The 16,105-nt window shown below is 37.2% G+C and overlaps 2 protein-coding genes across 2 annotated transcripts in view; one reads left to right on the top strand and one right to left on the bottom strand.

The window, feature by feature from the left end:
* Positions 1–16,105, top strand: part of gtf3c6 (general transcription factor IIIC, polypeptide 6, alpha) — a 1,355,101-nt gene that overhangs the window by 413,615 nt on the left and 925,381 nt on the right. The gene's annotated exons all lie outside the window — the stretch shown is intronic.
* creb5b (cAMP responsive element binding protein 5b) overlaps positions 1–16,105 on the bottom strand; it is a 96,628-nt gene that overhangs the window by 77,429 nt on the left and 3,094 nt on the right. Inside the window, exons 2-4 of the mRNA XM_079837520.1 lie at positions 11,013–11,090; positions 8,690–8,783; positions 3,789–3,910 (exon numbers count right to left, since the gene is read on the bottom strand). Coding sequence (XP_079693646.1) covers positions 3,789–3,910; positions 8,690–8,783; positions 11,013–11,066 — 270 coding nt within the window. The 5' untranslated portion in view covers positions 11,067–11,090. The remainder of the gene's footprint in view (positions 1–3,788; positions 3,911–8,689; positions 8,784–11,012; positions 11,091–16,105) is intronic.

Below are 16,105 nucleotides of genomic sequence, written 5' to 3'. Positions count from 1 at the left end.
GTTGCTAGTGGTGCAGAAATTACACAGCTCGCCTTTAACGTGGGGCAAGAAAACCAAAAAGCAATAGTTCCAAAGCCTAGTGAGCTGCAACCCAGCCTGCCTATTCAGTTAATAGGGAACGTTCTCAGAACTTGGCTAACGTTCTGGCAACATTCTCTCAAAGTTATGAACAATCATTGTTCTAGTAACATCAATAGAACGTTCGTTCAATGTTATCAAGTAGGGATGCACCGAAAATAAAATTCTTGGCCGAAGCGAATAATAATAAAACACTTGGCCGAAGCCGAACGCGGTTTTTCAAACAAAACAAAAATTCATTTATTTTGCCAATTTTTTCACCATTGCATAAATTGGCTTTTTTACTATTTTGTCTTGCTTTTAAAATAAATTTTAAAAAAATGATTAAAAAAAAAGACAAAACTACAATTTAAAAATATTTATTTAACACTGAACATTTTTAGCATTCCAGCAGACATTTTACAAACAAAGGACAATATAACTTAATTTTTTTTTTAAAATACAAATACTTTTATTTGGCATATTATGCCTACATGTATCATAATCAAATCATAATCAAATTTTGTTTGTTTGTTCATGAGAGGTTTCGCGAGCCTGTATGACTCAGCACTGAATAAAAACTCTGGCAGTTTGAGCAGTGAGTGGAGTCTGACTAACTTAAAACATATTGGCCATTACGTACAAGAGATCAACAACTAGCTATGTCACCGCTGCAGAAACACGTTGTAAATGGATACATTTGACGTTCTACAGACACAAATATGCACTGGAGCATTTGCCAATATATTATTACAGTATCAACTGAGGGTGCTCTTGCTTGCATTTGAGGGTGCTTAGACAATTCAGCAGAACAGTGTCTGCAAACGGCCATTTCTGCGTCTTTCTCGGACACTTTAAAGCCTTTTTTAAGCCTTGTTTATACTCGACGCGTCCGCACGAGCGTGAAGGTGCGCGCTGCAAAAATGACATCATCGCAGAGTGCCAAGCGGACGAGGCGCGTGCGCAGTCAGCAGAGGCTCGCGCTGTGGAGCCAGACGAAAGTATAAACAAGGCTTAATGCTTCCACACTTCCGACATGTGCTGCATTTAGAAGCATGCGCGCCTCTCTCATATGCGCTGGTTGCTATATTTGATCGCGTCATCAAAAACCTCATTGTTCGGTAAAATGTATTCAGTCTTTTCACTTATTCGGTATACGAATAATTTCGGTTGCCGAACATTCGGTGCATCCCTATTATCAAGTCTTTATTATAGTTCTCATTTAATCATTTAAAAAAACTGAGCATTTTAAACATTCAAAAATGCATTTTCATAACTTAATGGGAATGTTAGGAAAATATTTTTAGAAAATTTTGGTAACACTAAATACAGGTGTAAACAGGGTCTAAAATGTTTTGATCTTGTCCACTTTCCACCTCTTCCAGAGGTAGTCAAAAACAAATTCGAATTGCTTTCGTAGTGTAAACACTCATGTGATTGAATACGTTCAAACAGCCGCAAAATACCGCCTACTCTCTGCCTACTGACTTAATGAGTAAATATTATGGTAAGTGCGCTAGCCAGACGGGATTTAAACTTTGCCGGCTGAAGACCCCCCATGTTTGGTTTGAAGATGATAAACGCACCAAGAACAATGTTCTCACACGCACTCACAGTTTTTGGTGTGATCTTGCGGCCGTCAGAGCAGAAACGAAAGCTGATGCTCTCTGTGTTTTTCCGTTGCCTCTGGGCGCGTTCATTATTGCACAAGCTTATTTTGTCCATTAAATCAAAAGATGTGAAAAAAAAAAAACATTTACCCGCCCATAGACCCCCCAAACATGTTTAAATATTAATATAAAAAGATTCCACTCTGGAGAAGTGTTTAGCCTTTCCGCTTGCAAATTCCTCCATGTAAATAGCGAATCCTCGAAAGCGCAACTGGCTTTTAAAGGGAATGGGAGATGAGAATGTTTGGTTTATTGCATGTTACACCCAAAAAACACTCATGACTCATTAAGAGACTAGGCACAACCCCTTTGGACCATGTGCCTGGCGCGCTGACTGTTTTTTCCTTCATTAAACTAGCAAAAGTGGAAAAAAAACGCTTCAGACCATGCGCTCAGATCGTTAAAATAGCCAGGTGTCAACGAGTATGTGTCCCCCTCATCCACTTGTGACACGATTGACCAAAAAGCATCTTAATACCAGGTGTAAACAGGGCCTGAGACGGTTTCAATAGAGTCTGACATGTTGCTAAGCTAACAGCGCAAAACTCGAATTAAAATATATTCAGTAGCACACACAAATATAGCGTATATTAATCATTTTTTTATTACACAGAACTTTTTTTTAACTATATGCAGACTCTACTGACATATTGCGTTCTCAGCGATGTGACAAAAGGCAGAACAGTTTGGAGAGATTTTTGCTAAGTTAAGTTGAAAGTTGCTTAAAGATAGTTCAAATCATTATGGTTGCATGCTTGCATAAAGTATGTTTCTGGTTTTGGAATTGGCTTAAATCAAGATATCTTAGAAGACATTACATTACCATAAAGTTTCCTACATTTTGGAAAAGCATCTCACATCAGAAGCAAGACTAGGATGCCTTAAAATACTGCTGGCGTTGTCAGCTCACGTGGAATTGAAAAAGATCAAGAGTGTGTGATTGTCTGGGTGAGATGTGATATCCAGACAAACAGCGCTCTTTATGAACACAACTGTCAATCTGAAGCTCAGGTGCCAAATCTGATCTCTGGGTGTATCTTTACCTGCTTCAGCTATGGAGTTGTCGTGTATGTGTGTGATCTGTCCAAAGCTGGGAGTCTTCAGTGCGTTAAACGGTTAGTTCACCCAAAAATGAAAATTCTGTCATTAATTACTCACCCTCATGTCGTTCGACACCCGTAAGACCTCCGTTCATCTTCGGAACAGAAATGAAGATATTTTTGTTGAAAGCTGATGGCTGAGAAAGGCTTCAGATAGGCCTCCATTGGCATTCAGTACATTTATACTCCCAAGACCCATAAAAGGCACTTAAAACGTCGTTACAAAGTCCATCTCACCACAGTGGCTCTACAATAATCTTACGATGCGACGACAATAGTTTTTGTGCGCCAAAAAAAATCAAAATAACACCTTTATCCAACTTGTTCTTGTCTTCCGTGTGTGCCTCCACGACGCATGCGCGAGAATATGACGTAGCGCCAGCGTTCGGGAATCCATGAAATGCACACTTAAGCCCCATTTTGAGAACTACGCCGAGACCTAAAGCCCGATCAATGTAGAATCCATCAGCTTAGACACTCGCGTCTTCCTCTGCTTGTAAACAAATGGCTTGTGGGTCATGTGTCCGAACGCCGGATCTGCGTCATATTCTCGTGCATGCGTCGTGGAGGCACACACGGAAGACAATAACAAGTTGGATAAAGGTGTTATTTTGATTTTTTTTGCGCACAAAAACTATTGTCGTCGCATCGTAAGATTATTGTAGAGTCACTGTGGTGAGATGGACTTTGTAACAACGTTTTAAGTGCCTTTTAAGCGTCTTGGGAGTATAAATGTACTGAATGCCAATGGAGGCCTATCTGAAGCCTTTCTCAGCCATCAGCTTTCAACAAAAATATCTTCATTTGTGTTCCGAATATGAACGGAGGTCTTACGGGTGTCGAACGACATGAGGGTGAGTAATTAATGACAGAATTTTCATTTTTTGGTGAACTAACCCTTTAATGTTATGGGGCATGGGGTAATTGTGACAGCCGCTGTTAGCATTGGGGATAACCTCACCTGTTTGCTGTCCTCCTCCTCCTGAGCCTTGCAAAACTCCTGCTCGATGGAGCAGTCCAGCTCGCTGAAGAGACCCACCTCCTCACAGTTCTTCAAGAAGCGCGTTGGGGTCGGCGTCTGGTCTGGAAACATTCAAGCAGAAAATACATCAAAATTTAGCAGGACATAATAAGCTTAACATAGGCCTAATGGATTCGATTAGCAAGGTAAGCGTCCTTTTGGTCTAGATCTAATAATTTATTCATAACTACATTGACCATGCAATTCACACATGCAATTAATTTCTGAACTCAAATTCATTTTGATATTTTTGGAGGTCATAAAATAAAAAATATGGTGGTAAAACTAATATCATAATGCAGAATAAAATCTTGATTAAAAGTATGAACTTCCTAATGAAAAAGGTAACACTGTACAGTAAGGTTTCATTTGTTAACATTAGTTAACATAAATTAGCAACACTTTGAAAGCATTTATTAATCTTGCTAATCATGCTAATTTACTAATACATTATTAAAATCTAAAGTCGTATCAGTTAAATGGACCTGATCTAGCATGAACTAACAATGATCTATTGTATATGATTAATAAACAATACTATAACAAATGCATTGCTCATTGTTAGTTAATGTTAGATAATGCATTAACTAACGGGACCTAGTTTTAAATTGTTACCATGAAAAAAAAGAAAAACGTATTTAGTAGTTTTGTTTAGGTCAAATCAGGTTGTAAACAGCTATTGTGATACAACATCCACTCCCGACCAAAAAATATATATATATATATATATTAATTAATAATTTAAAAAATGTGTATAAGAAAAAAACTTCGTAATACATATACATTTTATCATTTATCCTATTCTGTTTTTACCCTACTTGAAAAGATATTTTAAGAAAAAAAAAAAAAAAACATTAAGCTAAATAAATATACTGCATGAACAAAATTATGAACGTGGTTTCCTTGACGACAGCTCTGCACCACTGTACACTCAACACAAATTTGCGGTAAATTCCCTATGCAAGTTGAACTCAACCCAAACAGCTAAATAAAAGCTTCTGGCGGGACCATGTGGTCCGTGGCACTAGGATGCATTTCTAGCTGCATGCCGTGTCTCTCTCCACTCAGGCTGTGATTCTGTCCTTTTCATTATTTACCCTTGTCAGAGTGGCAGATCAGATTTCTGGGATCAGCTTTGGGTTTCTCACTCGCTCCGCATTCTTTTACATGCAGGCCCTTCTTTCAGTAACTCACTTGCTAACGAAGGTGCACATGCGTTCCTTCACTCACTACCTCTCGTTTGCTCAGCCTCAAACACACCCCACGGAGAAATCACACACACCTCTTATAGAGTTTGTGGTGGGACGATAATTTCTAGCCGCTACTGGAACCACATAGTAACTCATTATCTTGTACTCTATCAAACCCACAATGAATATTACAGTCTAGACTGAACCGCACATCCAGGACTCGTAGAATCCCATTATTGGTTTAATTTCAGGATCCCTGTTAGTGTCTGCAGTATCTTGATAGGACAGGATGAATGAAATACATATATTATAAAAATATGCATGTCCAAAAAAAAAAAATAATAATAATAATCTATAAACATGCAGTTTAAAATGTATGCTTTTTTCATTTTTCATAACATTTTTCAATAATATTTTCTGTTTAATTTACTGAAATAAAATAAAATGTCATGTGGTTTAACCATCAATTAAAAAGTACAACTATTTTCAAAATGTATCTATTAATATCTCAATTAATTATATAGTAAACCAAGAACCACTTGAATATCACACAATTCTGATTCATTTTTTCAAATCTAATCTAAAGGACTTATGAGTTTGCAAGTGCTGAAATGTGATCCGTTTGTACGGATTTTTTTTATTGTAAGTGTTTAACTTTACACTATAATCTTAATTCAAGAAATCTTGTCAAGTGAAATTTGAGTATCTTTTCCCTAAGATTTAGTCTTTTTATCTTGTTTTTGGACACCCCTTTTTGCAGTGTGTAGAAAGGGAGTACTGTAAAGAAAACAAAAATATTGCCTTTGCTTTTGACATTTACAGTGCATGCGAAAACATAAGTAATTAATGTATTATAATTTTTCTCAATCGCTTTGACTCAATTCTCAAAACAATAAGTTCAGATCTCTGAACAGTAAGTTTCTTGTTCACATCAGATTTTAATCTCTTATTGATTTAAATAAATTGCATGTGTTTTGGCACGTGTGCAAAAAAAGTCTTGTTGATCAAAACTGACGAGTTGATTCTCAGTGAAATTGTTAAACTCCTCACAAATTCTAAACATTCTTTCATCGTGTGAGTGTTCACATGCAAAATTATCCATTCAATTGTCAAAATCTGTCCGCATGCATGTATATTCAACCCCTATGGCATGGAATGTTTGTAATCTGTCAAATTGGCAAATGGCCTGCCATTGTAATGAAATCACAATCTTACCAATCAACCAATAAAGTAACAGTAGGCTATATGTAGTTTGTTTAAGTTAATCATTTGATACAATGCCCTTACAGGTGTACATACATGTTTTTACATTGTACTTAAATAAAAAAAAAATACCTGCATGTCTATATATCATAAATCTATTGACCCTTCCCTTACCCCTTAAACCACCCTTAAACCTAACCATAAATAGGGGTGTGACGAGATCTCGTGCCACAAGGTCTTGCAAAATAAAAAAATGACGAGATTTCACGTCGAGGAGAAAAGCGGTCTCACGATATCGCCATGACGGAGCATGAGGGTGAAATTGCCTCCACTGTCATTTTGCTTTTTTGTAGAAATAAAAACCATTTAATTCAGTTGGAAAATGGTCGCTTCAATTGTAAACTAGTGTAAACTTCTGCTCTGCTCCTCTAGCAAGGGCTGCAATCACACACAGTGCAACAGGAATCATAGTTCACTGACCACATGATGAGAGTAAGGAGAGATGTTTGACAAGACCATGGCGGAGGATTCGTTGCGCCAAAAAAATGTGTATCTTGTAGAATGCGCGCTCAGCACCGCCGCTCTCTATACACCGAGTATGTGCGATCGCGAATCCAAAAGAAAAAAGAAAAAAGCAAGCTCCATGATGTGCGCAAATTAGGCTACGCATACAATATCCTGTCTCCCAATATTAAAGCTATCTTAGCCTGGGCTGTGTAGTTGTAACCACCTCTTAGCTCTGATCTCTGTTTTGGTCTCTGTTTGCATTTTGAATATTGAAAGAGTACTTTGATTATGGTTGCACTTATTGTTTGCAGACTAAGAAAAAAATTTGATTTATTGTTAGTAATACTGTTTTTAATGCTGTTCAATTTGTGGAAAATAATGAAATCCCTCAATCAGAAGTTCTGGAACCTCATAATTTACGTACAGTAAAGTCTGAAGAGACTCATGTGAAATCATACAGGAGAGAAGCCAGTCAGTTGAGTTTGTGGCAAAAACTTTTTACAATGCTTTTATGTTGTTGTCTTTCAATGCATATGATAATTCATATTCAGAAAGTAGAACTGCAATGACTGATTACAAGATGATTAGATAAAACATTTCAAAATGCACCTGCAGACTATTTTTCCAGTCAGGAATTATGCCATTGAAGATTTCTTAAAAACACTGTGCAAAAATCTGGTCTCGTTCTCGTGAACCCAATCTCATGTCTCGTCTCATGAGCCAAGTATCTCGTCACACCCCTACCATACAAACAACATTTTGACCAGTGTGGCTCACGCCATGACAAAAACACTTTTTATTTTGGTGGCATTGGCCAATTTACTGACACAATAACTATGTTTTGAAGCATGAATTAAATGTTTTGGGTGAGTAACTACATTTTGCAGACACGCAATAGAGTTCTGATGTTCCAGAAAACAGTTGTGACATTTGCACTTAAACAATGTTAAGACTGTTTTGAAAAATGTGCCAAAGCAGTTGAGAAAAACTGTAAACACATTCATAAATAGTCAATTTTGTGTCTGAAACTGCTCATTAGTTCCCTCCTTCGTAATTCACTAGTGAACGACACACAGTTCAAAATCTGGGGCAAGGGTGAGCATCTCAAATGACAAAATACATGAAATCTGATCTGACCATGCAGATGCAAGTCATTTACAGAAATCAGATTTTAATTGGATTTCAAACCACATTGGATGGATGGATGGATGGATGGATGGATGGATAGATAGATAGATAGATAGATAGATAGATAGATAGATAGATAGATAGATAGATAGATAGATAGATAGACAGACAGACAGACAGACAGACAGACAGACAGACAGACAGACAGACAGACAGACAGACAGACAGACAGACAGACAGACAGACAGACAGACAGATTGATTTTGTATTGAGAATTTGGTACTATACATTTTTTTTATGTATGTAAACAAAACAAAACAAAATTTGTTTGTTGTTTTGGTTTTGAGTACATATTGTCTCTTGGTGTTCATTAACAGATTTAAGACAGGTACACAAAAAAAAGGCTGCCTTTTTCAACCAAGGCTGAGTAAACAACTTTGGTTAGTTATTGTACAATCTCTAAATATGCACCCTGGAATCCTCCACATTTTCATCATAGTTGTTGAGACTTATTTTCTTTTCTTCCCTCCACTGTTCCCCCTTCTCCTCGTCCCCTGAGAGGGCCAGCGGTCTAATTGATATGGAGCTCATGGTTCGGGTTGATGACTGGGATTAGGGGAGTAAGGCAGAGCACAGCACAAATATTATTTTAGCCACATGGCTCTGCATTTAAAACTACACCTACGCATTTGCCAAGTCATGCGTCCTGCCTAATACACCTAATCAAAGACAGACGCTAAGAGGAGACTCACACATGAGCTGTGTGTGTGTATGTGTGTGTGTGTGTGTGTGTGTGTGTGAGGTCTGTCTCACCTGACAGCATGTTGTCATTTTTGATGGAGGGGAATTTGAGGGTCATCTCATGTTTGTGCCGATGAATCATTAGATGATCCTCCGTAGGGAATCTCTGGAGAACATGGAAACAACCAGTTGCCATTTAATTACACTAAACACAATACAAAGCAGAGGCTTGTTTTCTTTCCATTTTGGGTTCTTAAAAAACAGAATCTTACAATTAGTGACTCTGTCAAGCGAAGTTATTTTGCCAGCGCTATACTTACCAGCTTGTACATCAGGACTGAGCCCTAGGCATAAACTGTCTGACTCTGAACCGATTAGAATAACAACCTTTTGATTGAAAATACCTTCTCATTATTGTAATTACATTATCTTAATTGCTGTTTAAGAGCACCTGAGAGGTATATTGTATCTGTAAATGGTCCACATGAACCAACGTGCTTAGACGGATTGTGACAGGCCTAGTCTAATTGTGCAGTGGTTCAAAACAGGTGGATTGTGGCCCAAATGTCTGTTGCAGGTGTGTTTTGACTGTGGGGGAAAAAAATGCAAATTACAAAAAGTAAACATAGAGAGAAACTTTATAGGATACAGGATAGAAAATATTAATTTTTAAAAAGGCAGGGAAATATATTTGGTTTATGACATCATATGAAGCCTCTAAGTCCGTCTGATGGTTTTCTTTAAAATAAGCATTTTTGTCAGGCTCCTATGTATAGGTTTCTACCTAAGTACCGGTATTTCTGAATGGGCTGAGGCTGGGATTTAGTGGGTTTGAAGTGAAAGTACTTTATGAACGTATACTATATGCGGAGAGCATTCACTGGGTATCGTTATCTCATTTTTGACCGAAGTGGCTTTTAGAGGCTTTTGCATCTGAACTCAAAATCTGTACTTTGCAGCATAAAAAAGTATATTTTTGTCAATTTGTCATATTTGTACATTTATCAATATTTGTACATATTGTTAGACCTATGCAATACATGGTAATATTAATGCATTCCAAAGTATGATTTAAAAAAAAGTAATGATGATTTTTTAATTCAAGTTGTTATTGTTTTGGCTTGCTATTATAAAGTGTGGGTCCTGAAGCAAAACCGGTTTAGAACTGGTTTAGTATCATTGAGATACTATTATAGTTTTTAATAATATAATATAAAATAAAATAAAATAACATATATTTTCTGTTTTTATTTCTATTTTAGTTAAAGTTTTGGTCATTTTGTTGTGTGGGTTTGTCATTTTGATTAGTTTTTTTGTTTTAAAAAACATGCCTATATAGTTTGACAAGTTATTTAAATAATTAGTTATTTTAGTACATCAAGTTAAACTAAGGGTGTGTTCACACTTGGCAGGTTTGGTTCAATTAAAAAAAACCCTGGTGCGACTGCTCTGTTAGTGCGGTTCGTTTGAATAAGTAATGGTGCCATTCGAACACTGGTGCGCACCAAACAAGTTTTTCAGGGGTCTCGGCCTGCTTTCAAACAAACTCGGTGTGATTGGAATGAAATATGAATGCAACACGGACCAAAGACATGCAAAAACCGGACATCACAAGATGCAAACCTAAAAAGGACAGAATGCTCAAGAATGCCTGTTTTTACTCATCATAGTCACAATGTTGCCCATCACAGTTCGGTACAGGCATCAGAGCCGCGTCTCCTCGCAGCAGATTTTCGTGTGTGTGTGTGTGTGTGACGGAGCGATTCCTGATGCTATTTTGACTCCTTTACACTTAAGCTCTTCGCGAGTTCTCAGCTGGTAAAAATAACATCATACGCACATACAACAAGCGCATTTAGCCCAGCACACAGCATTGTTTTGGATGTTCCTTCACGAAATATACGTAATAAAAGCCGACCAATCAGGCTGTGAACATATCCCTATGCGTTTAGGTTCAGTATCTTTAGGTTCAGTGTAAAATATCAACATGAACGCGGACCAGGACTAAATGTTTTGGGGGTTTTTTGGTCCGGATCAAGCGAACTGAACTACAAATGTGAACACACCTAAATGAAAATGAGAAATATTGCCTTTATTTTATTTCAGTTAAAGTTTATTTTATTTTAGCTAACTATAATAACCCCATTGAGCACCAGTGTAATGGTGGCGTTAGAAGAAAACATGCATCGAGAGAGCAATTATTTACCATATCTATGAGGATTCCACCTCATCCAAAGAAATACAAAGCCAAGAATCTTATAAAGACCCAGTGGATTTCATTTGCCTCAACAAGATACCATTTCACTGTTGTTGTCTGTGGTGCAGTTTCACATTGAGAAGGAGCTTTCTCGAGTTACAGGACCGTTCATCTTTGCCATTGTCTTATCAGACTCACCTGAGAGCAGCCCGGGGCGCTGCACACGAACGGCCTTTCCTGCTCGGAGTTCATCACTGTCACTGGCTCCTCATATACCTGAAGACAAAGCAAAGGGGAGAAATTCAAATCAGGGGCGCCTCCAGGACTCAGCAGCATAAAGACCCGCTCACATTATGTCACTAATGTATCGTGTGCCAGTGATAGCCAACTCTGTGGCTCCTGAAGAGGCTTTGACGGAATCTCAGTGAGTATTCGGTGTCTTACGCCCTGGGAGAGGGCATTAGGAGTTGTAAAGGTTTAGTCTAAACTCAGAGAGGGAGTCTTGTGTGCCTAAAACTGACCCCTAAAGTGTCACCCTGCCCCTTCGTCGCCATGGATCCGTCGCTGACCACAGGGTAAGGTGTAAACTATCCTCTCTGTGTTGTGCACGCAAGTCTGTGGCTAACCCAGACACACGGCACCGAGGTCAACGTATCAGTGAACTGCCAGTCATTAGCAGCTCTTTTGACACCTAAACTGCCCTTTTAATACTTCACCAGCCATGACTTTAGCAGTTTGTGTTAGGTGGGTCGATGACAATTAAGCACGTCCAAGATAAAGAAAAATATAGAAATGTATTCTTTGTATTCAGACACCTACATTTATCTTGAAAAAAGCTTGCAGAAAATACAGTTTTGGGAGAATCATTCTTCAATCTGATCAATCTTCAATACTTTGCTGGATATGGCATCACAAAAGAATAAAAAAATAAATAAAATAATAATAATAAATCATAATATATATATATGTTTTTGGGGATTTTACCACCTGAACTAACCTAGTGGCCAAAGTCAAAAGTCAAATTATCTTTATTTATAATTTATAATTTTAAAAGACTTATTGACCTTGATACATGGTCGTATAGTAATTTACTATATGTTTACGATATCATTTTATTTTTCTATGTTATATTTATTATACTTATATTAAGTTTTTCAGATATTTATATTGTGCTTTATTTCTAAGAAATAACAATAAATTATTATGTTAAACTACACAATAATGTTTCTTCATCCTTTCAATTATAATTTTTTCTTCATTATAAATATCAGGACAATTGTACAACACTGATATTTTTATCTTTTTTAACTTAATATATAATATAATAAATATAATATAATATAATTAATATAATATAATATAATATAATATAATATAATATAATATAATATAATTAATATAATATAATATAATATAATATAATATAATATAATATAATATAATATAATATAATATAATATAATTAATATAATATAATATAATATAATATAATATAATATAATATAATATAATATAATATAATATAATATAATATAATATAATATAATATAATATAATATAATATATATGCCTCTATCCAACAGGGTGATAATGTGTGGCAACACAGCAGTGACAGGGTGACAAATTACAGAGAGGGCAATAAAGTGTAAAAATGTTTCATTACAATGACAAAACTCTGAACTATTTCTAGTGTCCGTTTCACAAGTGGTGATTACATTTCAATGACAAATCTCTCTCTCTCAGTTACAGCTCACCATGAGCACTGGAATCCCTTGTTCAGTGCCATGATGCTGCTAAATGCCATGGATCAAAGACTGACAATGGAATGGTATGCCAGTCATTCAGTTTCACGCACATGGAGTGTAATCGGGCTGCTCCTCTGATGCTGATGGGACGTAGTTTGCAATGGTTTTCATATGTGGGCCCACGCTGAGCTCTCTACTACTGTCGCCATGGGGATCAGAGTGTGATTCTGTGGAATATATCAGGCACCAATTGTGCTTCAGTCTCATTCTATTCAACGGGTGATGATCTATAGGGTGCCTGGGTGTGTGATTCTGACTGTACGTCCCTCTTTCCACCCCTGCGTTCTTAAAATAAATCTATAAGAATGTAAAAATCAGGCCAAGATGGAATCTATGGACGCTTTTGCGTTGGACCATTGGAATTCTGTGTAATGAATTTATATGTGTGAACTATATTAAACTATTTTTGGTAGCTAAAAGCATTACCAAAATATTTAAAGAGGCCATATTATGCCATTAAATCTTCATTTAGTTGACTTCCATAGGTTTTTGTGCTTATATGTTCAGAAAACATCATTTCTCACATATATTTTACATTATATGAAGCCCCTACTTCCGAAAAGCGCGAATGCTCTGATTAGTCAACTGGAGCCGTATGTTGTGATTGGTCAACCACTTCAAGCATGTTTTGGAAATGTCACGCCCCTTGCCAGGCCTCAGAAGGTCAGTGGATGCAGATTCTGTGTGGGCCTGATTATAAGATGGCAACAAATGCTTATGAACATTTTATCGCAACAGTGAAAACACGGTGTTGCAAAGTTTGGCGGTGTGTCGTGCATCACAGGTGATCATAAACTTGACCAACGTTCCTAACACCTGTTTTGGGCATTTTACAGCACCCTTATGTAAGTTTTGTGCGAAAGAGTAACAGTATTATGGTCTACAACAGCCTAATGAGACACAGCTGTAATAGTCCATGACAGCCAGAGTCGAGTCCCCTTCATATACAGCAGCAAAACAGACTAATGACTGTGGCTACGTATTGACACACTGCTTAGACAGCTAGACAACAAACACTTTCCAAATGTGTGGAAAATAAACACGTTCGAAACTTTGAAAGATGAAAACATGCGGAGAAAAACATGAATTCAAATGCTTCAGGCTTGGATATGCATGAGCCCCGCTGTGTGAACGCTTTCATGCACGATTTGCATGTGCATTTTTTTCCCTGTCCGATTGGTCTAGTCAACTGTTTCCTCCCATGCAGTCAAAACATGCAAATTTGCCGTTATGTTAACCAGACATCTTTTTCCTTACAGTCCGGCCTTGGGGCAGAGCACCTCCAGGCGGCTTCTGACACGGGGTCCTCTGGGACACATGGTCTGGACAGGGTGTTTCTGTAAGCGAACTGACATCAAGAACACGTCTGCTAAATGACAAGTCACTAACACACAGCTCTCAGAAAGTTGCGTCTCCAAGTCTATACCGCATCTGTCTTATTCCGCTCTCACTTTTTTCTCAATCTTGCTTAATTATTCTCATTGTTAATTGCTATTTGAAAATGGTCAGTTTGGCTGTTCAGTATTCAACCTTGGAAGCGCCTCTGTCACTAAAGATGAGATTGAACACTTTTTACAGAACGATTTTTGCTCAAATAAAGGGACAGCTCATCTAAAAAATTGTCATCATTTACTCACCCACATGTCGCTGCAAACCTGTTTTAATGCTTTCTTTCACAGAACACAAAAGAAGATATTTTGAAGTATCTTGGTAAACTAATTTGGTTACCATTGACTTTCATTGTATGGACAAGAAAACACTGAAACATTTGTCAAAATATCTTCTTAAAGGGATAGTTCCCCTCAAAATTTTAATCCTGTAATCATTTACTAACGCTCATGTTGTTTTGAACCTTTCTTTCTATGTTCTGTTGATCACAAAAGAAGATATTTAAATAAATAAATTGGTTTCTGGCCCCAATTGACTTCTATAGTACTTGTACCAGCAACTTTCCCAACATTCTTCAAAATATCTTCTTTTGTGTTCAACAGAACAAAGAAACTCATGCAGGCTTAGAACATCTTGAGGGTGAGTAAATGATGACAGAATATTCATTTACAGAGAGTTAATGTTTTTAACATTTTATTTTCCATAATGCGATATATTTTTGAGTGAAATAGGATATTCAACGAGATAGAAATGTTGGATGGGACTTGATTTTATCCATCAGAAATTGATTGAATCATCTCTATTTTATCCTTCGCTCAGCTGAAAAGGAAAGACATTTCAGAGGTGAAGTAAGTCATGATATTTTACATATTTATCCAAGGCGACTTGGATTGGATTTTAGGTTTTTAGATGAAAACAACGTCATACAAGTTCTAAATAACATGAGATTGAGCAAATTATTGGATATTCAATTTTTAGCTTGATTTATGCGAACATCAAAAACATTCCATATTGTCACCTGTGAAACAAGACATATAGCTGATGATAAAAAAAAAGAAAAAGAAAAAAAAATGATACAAATTCCCTCTCCAGGTCGAATTAATCCGACTGATTTAGCTTGACTTTACACTGACTTCCAGTTCCCACTTAGAATAAATATATTTGATATTAACTAAAACTAGTTTTATCAGTTCCTGCTTTCACTGGATTTGAACCCATGACCTTCGGGTTGCCAGTGCAATGCTTTCATTTTTTTAGCTACAGGATGGTAAAGCCCAAACCTTTTTTTCTTTGGAATAAGGTGCATAGATGACTCATTCATAACAAATATGGTCAGTTTTGATTTCATTCACCTTTATAGTGAAAGAACATGTTGCCGTGTCCTTATCTAGCCTTAAACTTTACAAACTCCTTTCCGTATCAGTCAAGATTTGAGGATCTATAGTAATTATTGTAAATATGCTGTGTTCTCAAGTGTTACAAGACCCGAGATATGCTGTCTTTTGATATCATCTGGCCTAATTCCAAAAGCAAAACCAACAGTGCAACACAATAAGACGCCTGCAGCAATATTCCACATTTCCAATATGCATGTTCTCCAACATGCGAAATCCGCACTACAAAGACTGTCATCAAATCTGTTCATTTAAACATAGGATTACGCACTTCATTCATTATTATGAAAAATATTACCGTATCATTTCCACCCTCCAGCTAGTCTTTTAGCCACCTAAACTGCTCCATATCCCCATGTGACACAAGGCCAGGTGTGAGATGTTTGCTCACCGGTGGTCATACACTGCTTGGCTTTTATTTCACCGGTGTTTTCATTTAACACAGGAAATTTCGTTACACTTCAAATTTAGAATGGCCCGATGTGGCAGCCGAGGAGGATTAGGGGACCGGAGTACAGTTTCACAGGGAACCGGTGAGGAACTTTCGCCTCTGCTATACATTTGAATTCAAACAGTATGGTGCGCAGGCCGAGGGGAGAAGGTTACAGCAAGCACAAACTTGCACCACAATTCTAATCCAACCTCCCCCCGTCCTCCACAGGCCTTCGGCAGCAAAGGTTCAAGGTAGGATCAGCAGAGGGCC

The sequence above is a fragment of the Gobio gobio genome (genome assembly GCF_949357685.1).
Source record: "Gobio gobio genome assembly, chromosome: 15".
In the NCBI taxonomy this organism is placed as follows: Eukaryota; Metazoa; Chordata; class Actinopteri; order Cypriniformes; family Gobionidae; genus Gobio; species Gobio gobio.
Note: the sequence above shows the minus strand (reverse complement) of the source record. Positions and strands in the feature narration are given on the sequence as shown.